The 21,462-nt window shown below is 48.3% G+C and overlaps 1 protein-coding gene across 1 annotated transcript; it reads right to left on the bottom strand.

The window, feature by feature from the left end:
• Nucleotides 1-5,783: 5,783 nt before the first annotated feature.
• CPXM1 (carboxypeptidase X, M14 family member 1) lies at nucleotides 5,784-12,344 on the bottom strand. Its single transcript, XM_007960012.2, has 14 exons — nucleotides 12,173-12,344; nucleotides 10,475-10,618; nucleotides 10,196-10,305; nucleotides 9,918-10,057; nucleotides 9,747-9,837; nucleotides 8,975-9,125; nucleotides 8,794-8,882; nucleotides 8,337-8,460; nucleotides 8,058-8,254; nucleotides 7,791-7,970; nucleotides 7,419-7,716; nucleotides 7,104-7,243; nucleotides 6,114-6,216; nucleotides 5,784-6,025 (listed from the first exon to the last, which is right to left on the bottom strand). The coding sequence occupies exons 1-14, from the start codon at nucleotides 12,342-12,344 to the stop codon at nucleotides 5,784-5,786; spliced, it is 2,181 nt and encodes a 726-aa protein (XP_007958203.1).
• Between the last annotated feature and the right edge of the window lie 9,118 nt (nucleotides 12,345-21,462).

Raw genomic sequence — 21,462 nt, 5'->3', positions numbered from 1 at the left:
GGTTACCTTGTGGTTATAATTTTCTTCCCAAATTTAGAACATTCCATTCTATCTTGCAATTGTCTTGACTTCCTCACCATTTAGAAGTTCTGTAACTACACAACTTTTTCCCTCTTTTTGGTTTGTAGTTGTTCTCGTTTGCCAATTGATGTCTCTGGTACCCTGCTTACAGTCTTGTAGGCCTATTTACTTTGGATACTTCCAAAACCGAGTTGGTTTCTGGGTTTTGTCATCAAGTGTGTTAATGATTGGTTGTTCTTTGCTGTTCTTGGTTCTCTGCACAAAGGATTCCCATTAGCATCTCTTATAAGGTTGGTCTGGTTTTAACAAATTCCCTTAATTTCTGCTTATCTGGAAATCTCCTAATTTCACCATCATATTTGAGAGACAATTTTGCCAGGTATATAATTCTTGGTTGGAAATTTTTTTCTTTCAGGGTTTTATATATACCATCCCATGGCTTTGTCGCCTGCATGGTTTCAACTGAGAAATTTTATTTGTTGCCCTTTGTAGGTAACTTTAGTTTGTCCTGTGCTGCTTTCAGGATTCCTTCTTTGTCTTGGTTTTGGTGAGCTTGATGATGATATGTCTTGTTGATCTTCTTTTGGGATCTACCTTGTTTGGAGTTCATTGGACTTCTCAAATGGATATATTCTCATCTTTCATCCTATCAAGGAAATTCTCTTCCAACAAATCTTTGACAATTTTCTCTGTGGTTTTGTCTCTTCCTGTTCTGGAATTCTGATTACACATAGATTATTCCTTTTGATGTTATCCCACATGAACCTTAGGCTTTCTTCATTTTTTTTTTTTTTTTTTCTCATTGATCCCTTTCCAAAGAAGTATTAAAGTATTTGTCTTCAATCTCACTAATTCTATCTTCCATTGATTCAGTTCTACTCCTTTGCCCTTTCAATGTGTCACCTATTTCTGAAAATTTCGTATTAATCTTCTGGATTTATATCTGTACATTCTGTATCATCTCTAATTTTTCATTTATTTTGTCATTTTGTTCTCATGGTCTTCTGAACATTTTCTAGGGTTTTCTCTGTGTTTTCCTCAATTTTGTCAGTGTTTTCCTTGATCTGCCTCTCAATCCACTGAAGGGACCTAAATATAATTTTTTTGAATTCCTTATCAGGAAGTTCCAGTGCTGCTTATTCCTCAGGGATGTATTCTGAATCTGTATCCCAGTCCCTTGTTTCTATTGGTTTATCTTGCTTCTTTGTGTGGACTGTGATGGTTGGTTGTCTCCATGACATTGTGATATTTTTGTGTTTATATTTAATTGGTGATTGTATGTTGGAATAATTCACTCAAGATTTTCATTTTCTTTATATGTATCTGAGTAAGCAGGGTACTGTGCTCCTCTATTCACTAATTGGCAGCACTTATGCCCTCACCACCTGTCTCCTTTCCAGTTACCAGCCTCCTGTATGTCTTTGCTGTCTTTGGCAAGTGGAGCCTAGTCTTAGGTCCCTGGAATCTGAACAAGAATGCTGTGACTTTAAATATCCAAAATGGCCACTGTTTGTAAGCATTCAAAATGTCTGCACCCTCTGGACAGCCAAAAGTCCACAGCTCAGTTTGTCTCCTACTTTGGTGTTTCCCTTTTCAGTTTTCAGCTACCCATGCAGTAGTCCATGCAGCCGTTGGTGAGTGGGGCCAAGTTTTAGGTTAATTCTCAGGTCCTAACACTACTTGGAAATATTCAGGCTGTTCGTGCCTTCAGGACAGGTGACAGTCCACAGCTCTGTTTGTCTCCTTACTCACTGTTTTCATTCAGGAGCTTTGGTAGTGTAATGCCTAAGGCATTTGACTGCTAACCAGAAGGCTGGTGGTTCAAACCCACCAGCCACTCCTCGGAAGAAAGGTTGGGCAATCTACTTATGTAGTGATACCGCCTCAGAAACACAAGGAGGGGATTGCTATGAGTCAGATCTGACTCTACAGCATGCATTTTTTTCCTGCTAGCTGGTGTTTAATCCACTTCTGTATCCCTCCCTTCAAAGCTCAGGGCTCCAGAATTATCTTCTGTATCTGTGTCAATTGGTTTCTCTTTTCTTTGTTTAAGAGGGTTTGTGTAGCTTGTCTACCTATTCTGCCATCGTACTGGAAATCCTACTAGCTTAGTTTCATAGGATTTTTGTTGTGGTGGTGGTGGTTGTTTTCAAGTATATTGCTTTACACAATGTGAGCATAGTTATTTTATAGTGTGCATCTGATATTTCATATTTCTGAAATTGTTATGGGTCTATTTCTGCTACTCATTGTTTCTGGCTCATTCTTACCCATGGTGTCTTGATTCCTTATTTGTCGATACTTTCCTTATGTACTGCTCATTGTCCTTGAAAAATTACTTGTGTCACAGTTGAGTGACAGCTCAATGAGTACAAATTTCTTGGTTGATTTTACACAACACCCCCCCCCAGAGTTGTACAATACTGTTATCCTACTCTTAGATATACTCATATTTCAGATACTGTAAATTAGCTCACCCATTATCCATTTCAACTTCTCTTTGCCTTGATTTCCTATACCGCAGAGGCTATAAGGCTAAAAGCTAAATATCCCTGATTCTTTGACCTAGGATTCCTCATGTAATTTTAAAACCAGTTGCTGTAGAGTCAGTTTCAATTCATGGCAACTTCATATGTGTTAGTTCCATAGTTTTCAGTAGCTAATTTTTCTGAAGTAGATAGATCAGCCTTTCTTCTAAAGCTCATGTGGGTGGACTCAAATCTCCAGCTATTCCATTAGTAGCCGATCTTGTTAACTGTATACACCACCAAGACTCCTCATGGAACTTGGTTTCTGCCAAACAGATCCACTGGCCCTAGACTTGGAGGGCAAAAGGAGGTGGCAGGGAAATTAGATTTTTCTGGCAACCATGATGGTGGAGGTATACAGTTCCTCTGGTGCAATATGGAAGTTTCTAGCACCCAGTCCCTAGCATCTTAGTTGCCAAAAAGCAAGCAATGCTCAGTAGTGATTCCTCTAAAATAGTCCTGGTACATGGTTGGGCATTTCTCCCATCCTATTGCCACTACCTTTGCTGTTTCTGGCTATGCTGCATCCAAGCCTAGTTTCTAGCCCTCTTAGAAACTGTGTAAGCTTCAGAACACCCTTTAATTAATCCTTTTCTCCTAAAGCTAGCTAGAGTGGACTCTATTGTCTATGACTAAGAATTCTGTTACATCCAGTAAAATCAAAATGGAATCAAGAAACCATAGACTTAAACCAGGAATGTAATGGAAAGAAATTCCAGCAAACAAAGCAAGCAGAGCTAAACTATGGTGTTGGAAGTTAGGATAATGGTTACTCTTTGCAGGTGATAGGGTATTACTGATGAGGACACATGGGAGAGACACTGGAATACTAGTAGTGTTTCTTTTTTTTTTTTCCCCAACCTGTATTGTGGGTGCCTGGGTATGGTCAATCTGTGTAAATTTATCCAGCTGTGCACTTACGTGTATTTCTAACTCTAAAAAAAACCAAACTCACTGCCATCAAGTTGATTCCAACTCATAGCAACCCTCACTGGGTTTCTGGGGATGTAAATCTTTATAGAAGTAGATTGCCCCATCTTCCTTCCGCAGAGCAGCTGATGGGTTTGAACTGTTAACCTGGTTAGCAGCCAAATGTCTTATCCACTACGCCACCAGAGATCCTTACCCACTAGCCACTCCTCGGAAGGAAGGTTGGGCAATCCTACTTCCGTAGTGATACTGCCTCGGAAACCGAAGGAGGGGTCGCTATGAGTCAGGTCTGACTCGACGGCACATAACAACAACAATACTTCTCACTAGGTATACTAAATTTCAATATTTTTCAAAAAGCTTTTTATAAAAACTGTGATGCTATTATAGAAGTTGGGAAAGAGTTCTGGTGGTGCAGTGCCCAAGGCATTTGACTGCTAACCAGAAGATTGATGGTTCTAACCCACCAGCTGCTCTGCAGAAGGAAAATGGGGGCAATCTACTTCTATAATGATTTACTGCCATGGAAATCCAAAGGAGGTCACTGAGTCAGAATTGACTCGATGGCAGTGTTTTTGTTTGTTTGATTTTTTAAATAGAAGTTGGAGAAGTGGTACAGAAAAATGCTATGGCACTAAAACATCACCTGGTTAACTGAGATTAAAGAGGTGAGAAAGGCAGAGACAGTGACACCCCAAGAAACAGACAGTGCAACAGCCAAGCACTAGGCAGAACTGAGGGAACAGGAGGTTGCATGGACGTCTTTGTGCCAGGTATTGTCTGTTAGTATTTGCCCTCTTCCTCCCATTCTGTGCTCTCTTTGGATCTGCCAAAAGCCTGGAAACTACATTTTGCAGACTCCCTTGCCAGCTAGGTTAGTTAGCTTTTATCAGTGGACATCACAGGTTGGAGACTAAAAAGTGAGTGAAAGGAAGAATCTTTTTCTTCTGACTCCAGCCGTGGCAGGTGCCCACAAGAGATCACAGGTGGCCAGGTAATTGTGGACTCCAGAAAATACATTATCAAACACACGTTGTAAAGACCAGGTCAAGAGTATTACCAGCCTTCTGATTTCTGAGTAAAACTCCCGTCTCCCTTTCTTTCATCCAGCTCTTCCAACATCTTTATATATAATTTTCAGCATTTGCATTAAATTTCACTTTTCTTGAAATACCTATTTTCCTGGAAAGACATACTGACACCTAATTCCCTCTGTACTCTGAAGGGAATGAACTCCTATCATTTATCAACACTCTGAGCATGGCTGATAAAGCAAATTCAAACACTCAGCTGCTCTCCCTTTGGTTCTCTCCTTCCTTCTTGGAACTGCCCTGGCCCACTCCCACGTGAGCTAGAACCATCTCTACTGGACCTCAGTACTATATTCTGCATGGACGCAACTGTCTGCTCACACAGCACCTGGCACACCTCACACTGTATTGAACTGTCCCCTCTCTTGACTGGGAGCTCCAGGAGGTTGGGAGTGGGCACTGTTTATCCTGAACTCTTTGGATGTTTGGCACTGAGCAGATGCTTACAGCATGTTTCCAAACTAAAACCAAACTCACTGCCATCGAGTCGATTCCAATTCATAGTGACCCCTTTGGGTTTTCAAGGTGGTAAATCTTTAGGGAAGTAGATTGCCCCATCTTCCTTCTGGAGAGTGGCTGGTAGGTCTGAACCACCAACCTTCTGGTTAGCAGTCAAATGCCTTAGGCATGATGCCACCAGAGCTCCTATACAGCATGTTTAATAGTACCATAATGGAGTCTGCAGGAGTTGATGGACAGAGATGGGTTGCTCTACCAAGTCCTAGGTTCAAGAGGAGTATGTTGTTGTTGTTGTTATGTACCGTCGAGTTGGACCCGACTCATAGCGACCCCTCCTTGGGTTTCTGAGGTGGTATGACTACGGAAGTAGATTGCCCAACCTTCCTTCCGAGGAGTGGCTGGTGGGTTTGAACCACCAGCCTTCTGTTTAGTAGTCAAGTGCCTTAGGCACGACGCTACCAGAGCTCCTCAAGAGGAGTCTAGGTGGGATTTTCTTTCTATGCCATGTCTCCAGAAGTCAAGTGGCAAGCAGGCAAATGTATGTAGTGTAGGAGATGAGGGGTGGCTTGAGGCTTGCCCCAGGGAGGACCTGGGACATAGAGAATACAGGCAGACTGGCTGACGTGCCAGATAGCTTTAATGAGCCTGAACACCTCTCCCCTAGTCCCTCCCTCCCCTCTCTCCACCCTTTCCTTCAGTTCTGGACAGGTCCAGCCTGCCCAAGGCTATAGGGCATCTCAGCTGGAGAATTCTTCTAATTTCTCTGTTTCCTCAGCCGCTCCAGTCGCCTCCGAAGGTCAGGGGGCACCTTGGCCCCTGCTGCCAGCAGCTCTCGCAGTCTCTGTTTGGGTGTCTTGGTGAGGTGGAAATTGCAGGGAACAGGGCCCTCTTCAAAGGTGACCTGACAGTTCCGTGTTGCTGAATGGTAGCCCTCAGCACTGGCAGTCACCACATAGTCCCCTGGTGTCAGCAGCCTCCAGTAATCCCCACCCCAAACTGAGGGGAGTGAAAGACAAGATCAGGGTTTAAAGATCCTCAGCCTAAAGCCCTCCAGCATCCCACTTTACCCCCACTCTACAGACACCTGTTGTTACGTCATGGTTAATCCCCTCCACGGCAATGACAGCATCAGCAATCCCAAGCTCCGTGTCCTTGTCCCGCACAACTCCTGTAATACCCATGCGCACCTGTGTAGGGAAAGGTCATCAAAACTGGTTTTTATCTGCATGAGATTGTGACCTTCAGTTAACTTTCTAGGTATGCTTCCCTGATAAAGGTGGTACATCTACTATGTTCCTAGGTAAGTATGATTCTTGTAAAAATACTTTCTGAGTAATGAATTGCATCTGGACAGGAAGAGAAACACCTGGAACCCACTGCCTGTGAGTCAACACAGAGAACTGCCCCATAGGGTTTCCAAGGCTATCATCTTTTTGGAAGCAGACTGCCACATCCTCCTCCCATGGAGAAGCTGGTGGGTTTGAACTGTCGACCTTCTGGTTAGCAGCCCAAATGCTTTAACCACAGCACCACCAGAGCTCTTTCACTGAACTTGGGGAAGCCTAAAGATATGCTTTCCTAGCATGTATTTATAAGAGCCCTGTCCTATAGAGTCGTTGTGAATGGAATCAACTTGATGTTTTGTTTTGTTCTTTTTTTTTTTAGGTTTAAGTTCAGTGACTCTTGTTATTGAGCTTATCTTTTGTAGAAATCTTGAAGTGATACCTATGGAGTCATCACTAGAGATATAAGCTCCAACAGAATATGAAGTTCTATGTGAGTCAGTTCTTGCACTCACCTAACGTGGGCCCTGGGTGGCTCTAGGGACCCCTGAAGAGTCTGCTATCAGGACTACACATTGGAGAAGCACATCTTAAATTATCTGGCTAGCAAACTGTGCCTTCTGTACTTTATCTTTCTAAATCAAATTGATGTCAAGTGTGGTCCGTGGCATCTTGTAAGGATGAGTATTTAGCTGGACCTTAGAAGACCTCGTGGGAGAGGCAGTGTAAGTGGTGAGCAGATGGTCAGGAGTAACTCAGGCAGGCTGGGGACCAGGGGATTTAGGTCTAACCTGTTCCAAGTAGGTGAGGAGGGCATCTTTGTTGTTCTCCCACTCCTGAGGCAGCTCATTCTCATGCGGGAACTTGTCACAGGATAGCTCTACAGTGACTTCAAAGCAGTTGGTGTGTAGGTAGCTGAAGTCATTCATGCCTAGGATACCACAGATGCTGGAGCCAAAGGGGCCGGGGTTGGAGCCCCACCCTCCTGGTACCCTCTTCTGGGAGATCCTTTAGGGTGGGAGTTGACACTGGTGATGTAACAGCAGACTGCTTCATTGGGGAAAGGGCTATGGGGAAAGGGCTACCTCCATTCTTAAGACACATACTCCCAGGAACAGTGTGCCAGTCAGCCCCGTTGATGATGTTGCCATGCAAGGAGAAGTCTTGGTTGTGGCAGGTGCGGCGGTCCGGGTCCTGCATGGCCCGATTAGTGCCAGCATACACAGTGCTGAGCCAGCGAAACACAGGATCATCGGGAGTGGGAGTGAGTTCACGGGCAGCCCATGGGGTTCGAGTCATGTCGAATGGGTAGGACACCACGAGCTCACCCCCATGGAGATTGGCGCTTAGCACAAAGGGGATCCGCTTCATCCACTCGATCACAGCCCGTGTTTCAGGAGCCACCTGGACAGAGACAGGTCAGGAGCCAGAACAATGCTCCTCCAGGTAGCCCTTTAGCACTGCCCCCGAATACTCACAGTGGCATTGGGCAAGGTGTAGTAAGTAGGCAGTGGCAGGTGATGGTTGGGGACAGTGTGAGGCACCAACCCATCATCCTCTGCAGTCCACAGTGGTGTGTTGAGGTCAGCAAAGTTGTGGTTAAGGTCAATGCCCTGGTAGTTCCAGCGGCCTTCTACCCAGCCCACCAGCTCCGAGCCCTGCCAGGGAAGGGGCTTATTCAAGCCAGGTCTGCTCTGGGCACCAGGTCAGATGGGATAGGATGATTCTCATGCCATGTGGCCTACCCGGCGGTAGGCGGTCTCATAGCCATCAGGGTTCATGGAGGGCAGCAGGTGAAGGCGCATCTCTGTCAGCAGCCGGGTCACCCGTGGGTTGCCACGGAGGAACTCACGGCACAAATACTGCATCAGCATCAGAAGCAACTCCCGCCCCAGGGCCTCATTTCCGTGCATACCGGCCACGTAGCGTACCTCGGGCTCTCCTGAGAGCACACAGGGGCTCACAACCAGCTCACACTCAAAGCCCTGCCCATGCCCATCCCTTCCCACCCCAGCCGTGAGTACCCAGCTCATGCTCCCCAGGGCGGTCCGACATTTCCATCACATACAGCTTCAGGCCCTGGTGGCTCTTTCCGATGCTGTAGATGCGAGTGATGTTGGGGCACTGCTCGTTCACCTGCTTCATCAGCTGAACCAGGGTGTAGGATGACATGCGGCATAAGAGGATTAGACCCAGGGCCAGACCATGGATGGCCATGGAAGTACTTACAAAAGCTAGTGGTGGTCCAGACAGATGGGGGGCTGTATATGGCACAGCACAGATGGGGACTAGCAGCAGACCCAGGGAAGGGGTCAGAAGAGGAGAGTCACCAAAACAAGGGAAATGGTAACAGAGCTTAGAGATCAACAGAAGGAAGGGTGAGACAGTGGGGGCCATGGGAGCTGCCACAGCAGGGCGTACCCTGGTGGGGAGGAGACCTGAACTGGGCAGGCCCTCTGTGTCTCAGGGGTTATAGCTGACCTTCCTCATGGCCTTATAATCGTGATGCCGAAAATCCAGAGGATCAGAGGATTCCAGTACAGAGGCCCCAGGGAACAGGCCATTAGGATCTGGTAGAGGATGAGTTCATGGTCAAGGGTCTCGGTGGAAGGTGCAACCTGTGTCCAGGCCCTGCCCATCCAGCTCTTGCCCAACAGCCCACCTGAGACTGGGCAGGCCAGGACCTCTGCCCGGAGGCAAGCTGCACCTCCCTGGAGCCAGGTCTGAGGCAGCAGGCGAATGTAACGGGCTACCTGGGGCTCCGGCAGGAGGTTCAGCACTGGGGTCTCTTGGTCTGAATTGGCTGGAAATATCTGGGGGCATCAAGTCCTTTGTTAGGGTTGTTTGAACCCCAGCAGTCTGGCCTAGAACCCAGGGCAAGAGCTCACGCCTCCAAGCTCATCTTATAATTCACCCTGGGGGATCAGGCTGGAGACTTGCATTCTACACCGAACACAGAGCCCCCTGCCCATAGCCCCTGCTGATGGGCAGTCCCAGAGAGCCGTGCTTTTTGACTTAGTCACAGTTGATTAGGCCAATATGGTCATGTGAGTCCAGAGCAGCCAATCCTAAAGCTGGCCAGGACCCCACACCATAGCTTAGTAGTGGTAAGGAGGGGTCTATGAGGTGGGGAAGTGAAAGCCATGAAATAGCCTAGAAATGATACAAGAAGGACCAGACCCATTACTAGAAGGGATGTTCCAGGCAGGAACCTGCAGCATAAAGCTGGACCTACCTGGAAGTAGAGGAATCTGGGGAGGATATGGGCATGCTGGGTGTCACTCATCCTGACAGCAACCCCCTTTCTACTGGGATGCCCGAGCAGGTATCTGCTCCTTGTCCCCAGAACAGTCCCAGCCCACAAGAGCCCTCTCTAGTGGACTGGGTGCCCAACTCCCAGCATAGAGGGTCCCAGCCACTGTGGGCCCACTCACTGCGTCCATGCCAGTGCTGCGGTTCCTGCTTCCCCACCAGCTCCTACTGTCATTGCTGAACTGGATTTTGTATGATGTGACCCAGTCGTACCTGGAAGAGAGGTAGGGAGAGATCACCAGTGCCCCCCAGGGCTTCCACCCAGCCCACTTGTATCTGCTAGACTGCCTCACCTCCAAATAGAGTTCCTGCCCTGTGTGATAACACCTGAGAAGCGAGTGGGGTGCCGAGCATCCACCTGAAGCCACGGCTCGGCGTCCTGCTGCTCAGCACACCAGGCACCATCATACAGATCACCATCCTCCAGACCTGACTGAAGGCACAGGACAGGGGGACAAGGTCAATGGTGGGCACAGTGGAGTGGGCCAGGGCAGGGAGGGGGCAAGGGAACAGGCCCCAGGGGTCACCTTGTCTGCCCCTAAGACTCAGGATCTGCACCACGGTTGCTGACCTGGATGTTGAGCCGTCCTCGGTGTGGTCCAAGACCAAAGGACTGGCTGCTGGATGCCTCAAGCTGGCTGTCTGAAACTCGTAGGGATTCCAGGCCCAAAGGAGGACAGTCTGGGGCAAAGAGCAAAGAGAGGGTAGTCAGGGCAGGTGGGAAGCTGAGCCTAAGCTTGCCCAGGTGCTAGGCAACCTTCGGGCATGCCTATGCCCATGAGACCAAGGGCTATCTCAGTGCGAGTGCCAGGGGCTGCAAGTCTAGGCTGGACTACTGGCGGGGTGGTACCTGGTTTTTGCTCCTTAGGGGGGTCAAAGGTCTTTGCAGGATTGGCAGTCACTGGGGGACTGGGGCCAGTTATCTTCTTTCTTTTCTTCATGATGACTTTTTTCTTCTTGATGACTCGAATCCGGACATTCTGTCCTGTAGTCCCTAGGCACCAGGGAAACATCGGCATGAAACCTCAGATGCAGAGTTCTGCTAGCCCAAGAACGCATGCAAGCTCACAGCTGGCCCCACCACAGGTATCTAAGGGCCTTAGCATAGCATTCTAGGCTGCAATCTGACCCCAAATGGCCTCTCCAACCATGTCCTTGGTTCTTCCTTCTCCTTCCTGACAGGACTGTGCATGTGGCCAGCCTCACCTCTGACCATTTCCAATGAAGAGCCACACCCAGCCTCCAGGAACTGTATGGTTGCTCCTAAGAGCTGAGTTTGGTTCCTTACCTCATGAACTTTGCTCTGCCTGACCCTTCCCCATAATACCATCCACCTCTGACTTTGTCGTCTAATTCCATTCTTCCTTCACATCTGAGCCCTGATGACCTCCAGGGAGCCCTTTCTAGCTCCAGACTGGGTCTCATGCGTCACTGTCCCTGTCCCTGTGCCACCTCTATCATTGTATCTGGCCTCTGGGCTTGAGATGTCCTGTCCTCAAATCCATGTCTGCTCGGACACTCAGTTTTTCCAGAGCAAGGCCTATGTCCTGATTCACCCTTTAGCACAGGATAGGTGCCACCAGCTCCCTACCCATCCAGGCTCCAAAGCTGCCTCTGGAACATGCTGCACATTTTCCACCTGGTGCCCCAGTGCCTTTGCACATGCTTTTTCCTCCTCCTTGGCTGCCTTGTCTCTTCAGTCTTCCTGACTCAGAGTCTCCACCCTTCAGGATCCAGTTCTACATGAATCCTCTGAGAAGCCCTTCTTGACTGCAACCCCTTGCCTTCCTCCTCTATGTACCCACATTTGAAGGTTGGAAGGCCAGGCAGCTTGCCTCTTCCCTTCCCCAGACAGTGTGTCATTTTTCCCAGCAGCCTCAGCAAAAACTGCTCTCCCTCACTCTCCCTTCCTTTTTCTTGTTCTCTCCCTCTACCCATAGCCTTCAAGCTCTCTCCTACATAGTTCAGCTCTGCACCTTTCTTCCTCTCCTCCAGCTACCAGGCCTCAGTTGCCTCCTCGGTGGAAAGGGAAGGCTTTGGACGGGAAGGAGTCCCTGAATGATGCAAACGGTTAATAGAGAAGTTGGAGGTTCTATTCCACCCAGAGGCACCGCAAAAATAGGCTTGGCTATCTAATTCAGAAAAGCCAGCCACTGAAAACCCTGTGCAGCACAGTCCTACTCTGACACACACGAGGTCGTCAAGAATTCGAAATCGACTGGACGGCAACTAGTACTGGTAGGGCTGGAAGAGGCCGAATTTCACTACAGCCCATCCCGGGAATGCTGACTCGGTCGGGAGGGGAACAGGCGCTGCTGAGTCAGCAGCCATAGCGCCAGGCGAGGAGGGCGCACCACTGAGTGTGTGTTTGTGTGTGTGTGTGTGTGTGCGCGCGCGCGGGAATGAGAGTGCGTGTGTGTGCGCGGGAGTGAGTGTGTGTTTCTGTGTGTGTGTGTGTGTACGCGCGCGAGGGATCGTCACACCGGAGGTGGTAGGGGTTTGGGGTGAACCGAATTGCAGAGAACCGGTTCTCGGTCCGGGAACTCACCGTTCCCTTTCTCCGCGGGTGGCCGTGCCGGGTTGCTTTGCGGAGCGGGGGTCGAGACCGAGGCTTCAGTGGTCGCGGGTGGCGCAAGACCCAGCACTGAGGCGTCGGCCGCCCCTAGACTTGGGCCGACGGCAGGCGCGCACGCGGCCAGGGCGAACAGCAGACTCCACATAGCGCGGGTGAAGAGGTAGTCTGCGCGCACGGGCGGTCTGCGGACTTTTCTCTTCCTGCGCGGTGCTCGGGAGCCCCCCGCCCCTTCCTGCCCGCCAGCGCCTCACGCCCCCTGCGTCCTCCGACCCGCCCACAGCCGGGTTGGGGCCGCGGGACGCCGAGAGTGGGGGAGGGCGCGGGCGGAGCAAGAGGGGCCGACCCCCGAGGAGTCCAGAGCAGCAGTGGGGCGGGGCGCGGCCCGGGCCGCCCCGGGTCCCTGCACCCACGGATCCTGCCTCTCCTTCTCCAGATGTACCGAGCTGACTAGTCAGTCGGCAGTGCCCCTCGGCATGGTCAATTTTACTTAATCTTGAGGTTCCATAGTGGGCATCTACTGTGTATCATACATGAAGCGCCTGGGCGCTTTGCCCGTGACCTCGCAATGAAACCTCAATTTACAAAGTGGTAAACTGAGACTCACAGGGACTAACTGACTTGGCCAAAGTACCCAAACCGAAAACTTTAGGAAGGAATCTACAATCCTAGAGGGAAAAATCCATCCCGAGCGAGTTTGCTAAACGATATAAAGAGTGAAGGTAAACTGAGGCGAGGGAAGGGGCTCGGGAGAGGGCGTGAACTGGCCCTCCAGGAAACCTTAGGAAGGACAACCCTAGGGCCCCACGCTTCCCCACCCCCACCTCGGCCCCTCCTCCCTTCTTTTCTTTTTCCTCCCTTCTCCTCCCCTCCGTTTTTTGCGCGCCAGGCTGCCACGTTCCGGGCTTACATAATCAAAGGGAGAAGCCGGGAGCAGATACCCAGCCGGCAGGGCCGTGGCCGGAGGCAGAGGTTTGACCCGCGCTCGCCCTTACCCCTAGTCCGCTTCCTGCTCCTCACGGAGCCGGCAGCCACAGACCCTCGGCTTTCAGAGAGCGCGACTTTTCCCATCCCCCTCCGGAGCCCCATTTGGGTGCCCCGTTCCCTAGAAGGAAGAATACGCGTCCGCTGTGTGCCTCTGATGGGCGCTTTGCCCTCGCTAGGAGCCGGATAAGGAGATGGTGCCTTCAGCATATGCCCTTCCAGAGGTGGTCGGGAAGCCCCTCGAGTGCGTGGGGCCCTGGGCGAGTTTTTGTCGCGGAGCTTCTGCCTGAACAATTTGAATCACTCAAAATCAGCGTGTCAGCATCATTCTGGCGGCCCCATCTCACCCAATCCCGCGAAAGGAATCCTGCACCGCGCTCCTGGAACTAAGTCCTTCCACCGGCCGGGACCACCACGTGGGAGCCAGTCCCGAAGCTCCTCGAGGCACCTGGTTGACCCCAAGCGCTCCAGGTAAATGGCCAGAGAGCGCCCGAAAGCGGTATCAGGGACGAGAGCCGCGTGGGACCCGGTCCCCTCTTGGAGCACCCCTCCTAGACGGCACTGTCAGGTCCGTAGCACCGAAGGGGACTTAGACAATTTCAAGGAAGGTGCTCTAAAAGTAAGGGGTCCCCTGAAGTTCGGGGCGAGGCCGGGGCAGGACCATACTGCAGGCGGTGGCTTTCCTGGCGTGGGAGACCGGGGCAGGCTCCAGTGGAGCTAGAAGCAGGTCCGAAGAAGTGCTGAGGGCTCCCTCCCGCTAGAACCTAATCCGGCTACTTCCCTGTTTCTAGCTCCACCTGCATCCCAATTTCACAGAGGAGTGCAAAGGGGACTGATGAGGGGACAGGAAAGCACAGGACATCCCAAGATTCCTGCTCCCTCCAAGCCATTCTCCACCCGGAACCCAAGTTGTGTCATTTTACTCCTGGCTGGAAGTCCCCAGTGGGCTCCCCTGTAAGGATCTACATGGTCAAGTGCTTTCCTACCTACAGCTTTCCTACCTCATCTCCCTCCACTCCTCCTGGCTCTGGTTGTGGTCCGGCCACACTGGCATTCTAACTTCTCCAAAGCCCCAGCCCCATCCAGCCTCAGTGCCTTTGCACTTACTGTGAACCAACCATCATTCAGATTCCTTTCAAGGTCATCTGTTTCCAAAACCTTTTCCAGACCACTCGGATTAAAGTGAACACTATCACCCTGCACAAACTCTATCCTCCCACCCTGTTTTATTATTGTCTTCAAGGCACTCAACACCGACTGAGATGATCTTATTTGCTCTGTATTCCCTGTGAGGCTCCACCCCTAGGGAGAGGTTAGCACTCTTCGAGAGGAGCTTTGTGTGCTCAATGGGTCAGAATTGCACCTCAGGCACTAGAACAGCACCTGTTCACTAGTTACTGCTCAAAAAGAATGTGTATAATATATTCACGGGAACAACAACAACAACAACAACAACAAAAAAAACCTGACTCATAGCGACCCCTCCTTGGGTTTCTGAGGTGGCATCACTACGGAAGTATTTTGCCCAATCTTCCTTCCCAGGAGTGACTGGTGGGTTTGAACTGCCAGCCTTTTGGTTAGCAGTCAGATGCCTTAGGACAGATGCATAGCATCTGGTTTTGAGGAAGAGGAGATGGCAGACTTGCCCCTAGAGTGACTTGGATTAGACATGCTGGTGCCCTCTGCACACACCCCCTGGACCCCCTTGTCTTCCCCCCCAGCACCCCTATCCTCTCTGCGCTATTACAATCCTCAGCACCCCTTTGCATCCCTCTGCACTCCTCTATGCCTCCTGTGTCCCTCAACACCTTCTCTTACTCTCTCATTCCCTCAGCCTTCTCAGAGCTCCCCAGCCTTGGCTACCACCTCTGGTCTTTGTCACTGGGTACTTGGGGCTGCCAAGGCATGGACCCTGGAAGTAGATTCCGGAGGTGATGGCTCCACAGGTGTTTGTGCCCAGGTATTTAGTGCCAGATGGAAGATCTGTCATGTCTTCATGGGGGTTAGACTGCCTACCAAAGCAGCACTGAGCAAGTGGGGTGGAGGCATACCCCAAAGGGCTCATAGTTAAGTGTTGGACTGGGAATCTCCTGCCAGGTCCGGCATCCCCACCCCATGTGGCTAAGTGGCTGGGCTTGAAGAAGAAGGGGTAGAGGTTGGATAACTTTGGTGCCAAGAAAGACCAAAACCAAATTCACTGCCATAGAGTCGGATCCAACTCATAGCGACCACTCCTTGGGTTTCTGAGGCGGCATCTCTACGGAAATAGATTGCCCAATTTTCTTTCCAAGGAGTGGCTGGTGGGTTTGAACCGCCAGCCTTATGGTTAGCAGTCAAGTGCCTTAGGCACTAAGGCCACTATTTCACATCCCGCTACAGCCATTTGTTTTGTTTGGGTATTTCTGGACAGTCATTTAACCTCTCTGAGCCTCAGTTCTGTCATAAAATGGGAACATAGTTTCTTCCTCATAGGGTTGTACTCACTACCGTTGAGTCGGATCCAACTCATAGCGACTCATAGTGACCCCTCCTTGGGTTTCCAAGGTGATATCACTACAGAAGTAGATTGTCCAATCTTCCTTCTGACGAGTGGCTGGTGGGTTTGAACCACCAGCCTTCTGGTTAGCAGTCAAATGCCTTAGGCACTACACCACCAGAGCTCCTCATAGGGTTGTAGCGATGATGAAATGAGGTAATATTTGGTTCGGGTGAGCCTCTAGATTAACCAGATGAATTAAAGATGGAGAAAGCATTTTAACTTAGTCTTCTTGTTCCCACATACGTGGATAGAATTGACAAATAATACAAAGGAAAAGAAAGGAGGCTGTGTGTCTGGCTGCACAAATAAAGAAATAAGTAGTGGACTCTATACTTGTCTCTGTCTCCTCATCTTCTGTACCCAGTGTTGAGGGAGGATCACTCCTCACTTGGTGCCCTCCCTCCCAGGGGCTGAGGAAGGTGAACAGTGATGAGAACTCCCAAGAGCAAAGATATCACTTTGAAGACTAAGGTGCTCCTGCCTCAAGCCATGATATTTTCAATCATTTCATATGCATGCAAATGCTGGACAATGAATAGGGAAGACCAGAGAAGACTTGGTGCATTTGAATTATGATGTTGGCAAAGAATATTAAATATACCATGGACTGCCAGAAGAACGAACAAATCTGTCTTGGAAGAAGTAGAGCCAGAACTCTCCTTAGAAGTAAGGATGGTGAGACTTTGCCTCACGTACTTTGGACATGTTATCAGGAGGGACCAGTCCCTGAAGAAAGACATCATGCTTGGAAAAGTAGAGGGTAAGCAAAAAAGAGGAAGACTCTCAGCAAGATTGATTAACACAGTGGCTACAATAATGCCAGGCAAAGCATAGCAATGATTATAAGGATGCCCAGGAGTGGGCAGTGTTTTGCTCTGTTGTATGTAGGGTCTCTGTGAATTGGAAATGAGTCGTTGGCACCCGACAATGATAGCCTAAGGCATCTCGATACATCAGGTGCCATTGCCCCAGCTTCTTCTCCCTACCACCTCCCCCAGCTGTCTCCTGTACATCAATGTTTGAGAGCCTTGTTCCTTAAACTGTGGGCTTGGAAATCCCCTGAAAGCTTGTTAGAAATACACTTTTCCAGTCCTACCCCCCCACAATGAATCAGAATCTGTGTTTTAACAAGATGCTCCAGAGAATCCAACCCCAGGAGATTCATGTGCACATTAAAGTCTGATGACGCATTGGTGTAAAACACGTCCATCTAAAATGCACGAGGTTCAGAACTTTCTGACTCTGTGGTTGATGCTGTCATTGGAAATTTTATCTCAAGCCACAAAAATTCATCCACGTAACTAACATTAGGAAATTGGTTTTTCATTCATCCTGGAAGGGTAGATTTCTGATCTCCACAAATATAAGCCTATACCAACTTGATTTTAAAAAAAAGAAACGAAATAATTTTGTTAAATCTAAATACTATAGAATATAGTTTTAAAGGTAAAACAAACTTAAACTTGTAATAAATACTCTTCTTTATGCTTCTCCGCTTCCGAGTCAACTACTTTTAATTATTTTTATTACTTCTCTCTTGTATTTACCTCTAAACAGAAACACTTTTCTGTTTAGATGCTCTCTGTGGATTTTCTGCTGTGGAATCAAGGAGTTAGCTTTCTTACCACCTCTCTTTCTCTCTCTCTTTCATATACAAACATACATTGCCCCTCTTTTTATCTTTCCAGTAGAGCTAAATCACTATCTGAAATCAATACAAAGTGTTCATATTATCACAATCGTGTAAATATTATCGTTCAATTTTTTGTGTTTCCTGGAGTTAGTGATTACTTTGTTTTGGCATTTGTTTGGTTTTTTTTTAGGCACCAGTTCTTAATCTAATCCCAAAGCTTCCAACAAAACTGAACATTTATTTTGATTATGTTTAAACAAGCAGAGTGTCGATTTTCTTTTCTTCTGAAGACATCTCTCCTGGAGCAACCTGTCCTCTAGTTCCAGATTAGATGGTTACTATCTTTATTTAGGGGCATACTATCTTGTCTCCTCTCTCCTGTGTTTAATCCTACTTCTTGAGTCCCATATTGTCCTCTTTTTAAAATTTAATCCCTTATTTTGCTGAAGCACATCCTTCAATAGCTACCTAAGAAAGAGTGTGGGCACGGTCAAGTTTTTGAGACATTGTATGCCTGAAAATATCTATTCAACAATCTCACTGGATAATCATTTGGAACAGATGTAAGTTTCTACATCAGAAATCATTTTCCCTCAGAATTTTTTAGGACATTGCTATATTGTCTTCTTGCTACCAGTGCTGGTGTTTAAATGCCTGATGCCATTCTGATTTCTGGTCCTATGTACATGATCTTCTTCTAGAAATGACAATCATAGGAATGTCTTTTTACCCCTGGTGATCTCAACTTTCTCTAGTCTGCTCAGTTCCTGCCCATTCATCTGCTTTCTAACTGCCAAAATACTGACATCTTGCCTGCCTTTCTCTCTGTTTTGCTCTTTATCCACATAGGCTTATGCCTCTTAAATTACTTTACAATCTGTTAGTCAGGTTGCAGGAAGGGACAAAGAAAACTATGTGTGTTCAATCAGTTAGCTCACTTACTTCTAAAGTCTGCTCCCACACAGATTATTATCAGCAAACATTCACTCCCCCATCACCCCATAGGTGGTGTGTCCTAGCCTCACTGATGCAAGCAAAAGCTTAAAATTGGAATTCCTTTTTGTGCATCTGCTTTCTCCATAAGAACAGCAGGCCCCAGTGTAGCCCACTGGCCATGGAATGTGAGAAACATGGGAAGCAGACCTGGACCCTACCTGTAGCCAGCCAAGCCCAAGCTAGATGAGCCAACTCCTAGCCAGTCTGCAGACACACAAACAAGAAATTGTTTTAAGCCTCTGAGTTTTGGGGTGGGTTTTGTTGTATAAACAGCTACCTAAGACAGCTTTTTCAAAGCAATGGGCTAATTTTTACTAGTGTAACAAAAACTGAATAACCTAGACCTTGGGAAATGTAACAAAGCCAGACACTTTTGTTTGTCTGTGGGAGCCATGGAGGCCAAGCCATACCATGGTCATCTGAAGCTTTCCTCTGAACGCAAAAACGCAACCATTGACGTGGAGTTGGATCTGACTCATAGCAACCCCTCCCTGGGTTTCTGAGGCAGTATCACTATGGAAGTAGATTGCCCAGCCTTCCTTCCGGGGAGTGGCTGGTGGGTTTGAACCGCCAGCCTCCTGGTTAGCAGTAAAGTGCCTTAGGCGCTTTCCTCTGAGGGAAACAGGAAATCTCACAACCAATCATCCTGAGGGACACTTAATCCTCTCAGGAAATTAATTGGTCTTGGGACTGGAGCAGGAGGATGGGAGAGGGACCGTTTCCAGGCTGTGGGGATGAAGAGGCCAGAAAGGATGTCTTAGTGGAGAACTACCCAAAGTCATGGTAGGAAAGACAGAATCACACAAATGAGCCTTATGGAGCCCTCTACCTCAAGGGGGCACAACTGGCCTCCAGTCTCACTGGCAGCCCGCAAAGGACCCTGGGGGAACTCTGGACATGAGTTTGTCCTCCTGGAGGTTAGAGAGTGAAGCTGTCTGAGCACACCCAAACAACATCCACAGCCTTGAGACCAAGGCTACGTGATGGAGATTTTTAAATGCTGACCAACGTGCAGGAGATCCCAGATAGAATGGGAGAACAATGTGGAACAAAACTCAAAATCATAAAAAAAAAAAAAAGAGAGACCAGGTTTCCTGGTCTGATAGAGCTTGGTGAGACCCCAAAGACTACGGCCCCTAGTTACCCTTACCCTTCAGGTCTGGAACTGAACTCACTCCTATGGCTTCCAGCCAAAGAATAGACAGGCATAGGGAGTGAACGTTTACATCAGGTAGATACATACACTCCTTGGAGTCATCAGTCAATCAATCAGTCAATCAATCATGGGAGAACAGAAGGGTAGAGTTTGCACAGGGAGATAGCTTGCGGGGCAGGAGTATATGGGAGTGAGGGACACAGGGAAGAGGTAACTACAGGGAGGAAGTGGGAAGAGAGCTGTTACATTGTGGGGTGTAGCCAGTGTCATGAAACAAAATGTGTATGAAATGCTGTATGGGAAATGAATTTGCTCTGTAAACTTTCACCCAAATCACAATAAAAATTGGAAAAAAAAAAAAAACATAAATAAATAAATAACATGCTGACCAGCAGGGGCCATACTCTTGACATGCCAGAATGATAAAAATGCAAGAACAAGGCTCCTTCCATGTTCTGAAACCTGGATCAGGGGAACCAGTCCCACAACCAAGGTAGCAGTAAGTTGAACCTGGGGGACCAGGGTGTTCCTTTATACTTCCCTGATGAGTTGGTTGTTGTTATTAGGTGCCGTTGAGTCAGCTCCGACTCAGAGCGACCCTATGGACAAAGAACGTAACACTGAGTTGGTGGCAATGCCAAAAATGCCCAAAAGCAACAGCAGCCAAAAAGATGGCTACTGGGAACAGATGCCATAGTGATACTGCCTCAGAAACCCAAGGAGGGGTCACTATGAGTCAGGTCCGACTCGACAGCACATAACAACAACAACAACAACAGAAACAGATGAGACCGTCAGGTGGCGCTGGACTTGCAGTGGTATTCCCAGCAAGTGATGATGGGTGAGCATCAGGAATGAGGACCAGGGTCAACAAGCATGGGACTCGTGGTTTGGAACCAAGAAGCCAAGGGACATCCCAGGAAGTCAGTTATTCTCCCACAGTGAAACAACCTTTAGTAGCACCAAGAACAGAAACCCATTTTCAGTCAGCATGTGCAAGCCATCTGAGGCAGTTGTCTTTGCTTCCTTAACACATTCCACACAGAGCACAGGCAAGGGAGAATCTCTTATTCTCCTATCCTCATGGCACACTCTGCCTGGAAGCCTCTCTCATCTCCTTTCCGTTCATAGCTAACTCTTGCTTACCCTTCAAATTCCTTCTCTCCCAGACTAAAGCCAGACTCTTTGTTGGTCATTCTCAAAGCATGTATTTTTTTTGGAGGAAGGTGACACATAACACATAACACAACTTGTCACTAAAGTCTAATTCCTTGAGGCAAAGAATCACATCTTTTCTTCACCAGCATATATCCACTACAATGTATACTCCACTGAGGTCCCCTTTACCAGGTAGTGTCCCTCAGATGACAGGAACTGTCTCATTGAGAAGGTTATACACATCTTCCCTCCTCCCCGCAAGGTGGGGATCACAGCCAATGATTGATGCAGGGGTACAAGATGGGACCAACTCTTCGGTGCCATTCATCTTCCAGAGTTCCCCATGGGATCATGCTGAGGCTAGACTCCATCTGAGACCACATTCTTGCTTAGTTAGCTCTTTTCCCTGCTCCCTGTTTCTCATTTCCCAAAAAGTTTTCCTTCTGAGAACCTGCCCTTAATAAAGTCACATGTACAAAAATCCCCATCCCAGGCTGTATTTCTAGGAATCATGACTCAGTACCTGGCACAGATACACCATTGCTGAATGGAAAATAAACTCTGAAACTGAAGAAATTACAAACAGACTCTCCTATAATTGTACGCCGAGCACCTTACACATAGTAAATTCTCAAAGAACTATGGTGACCCCATCCCTCTCTACTCCAGTATGGAGTAGCCTCAACTTAGTGGAATCATGCATGAGGGCATGACTCTTAGTTTTGTTTGTGCAGGATTGAAAAATTTTTTTGATGTTCCCTCTCCTCCCTTCCTACCCCTGGTAATCAACAAAGAAAGTT

Source organism: Orycteropus afer, unplaced genomic scaffold (assembly GCF_000298275.1).
Source record: "Orycteropus afer afer isolate SDZICR_OR568_19922 unplaced genomic scaffold, OryAfe1.0 scaffold00020, whole genome shotgun sequence".
Taxonomy (NCBI): domain Eukaryota; kingdom Metazoa; phylum Chordata; class Mammalia; order Tubulidentata; family Orycteropodidae; genus Orycteropus; species Orycteropus afer.
The sequence above is the reverse complement of the archived record's forward strand: the minus strand, read 5'-3'. Positions and strand labels throughout refer to the sequence as shown.

Bases quoted from the DNA above. Each gene is read 5' to 3' on its own strand.
- CPXM1 (XM_007960012.2), bottom strand. From the start codon at position 12,344: ATGTGGAGTCTGCTGTTCGCCCTGGCCGCGTGCGCGCCTGCCGTCGGC. The intron at 9,126-9,746 runs GTGAGTGGGCCC...TGATGCCCCCAG, and splicing joins GCAGCACTGGCATGGACGCA to ATATTTCCAGCCAATTCAGA. The intron at 7,717-7,790 runs GTGAGTATTCGG...GTCTCTGTCCAG, and splicing joins ACACCTTGCCCAATGCCACT to GTGGCTCCTGAAACACGGGC.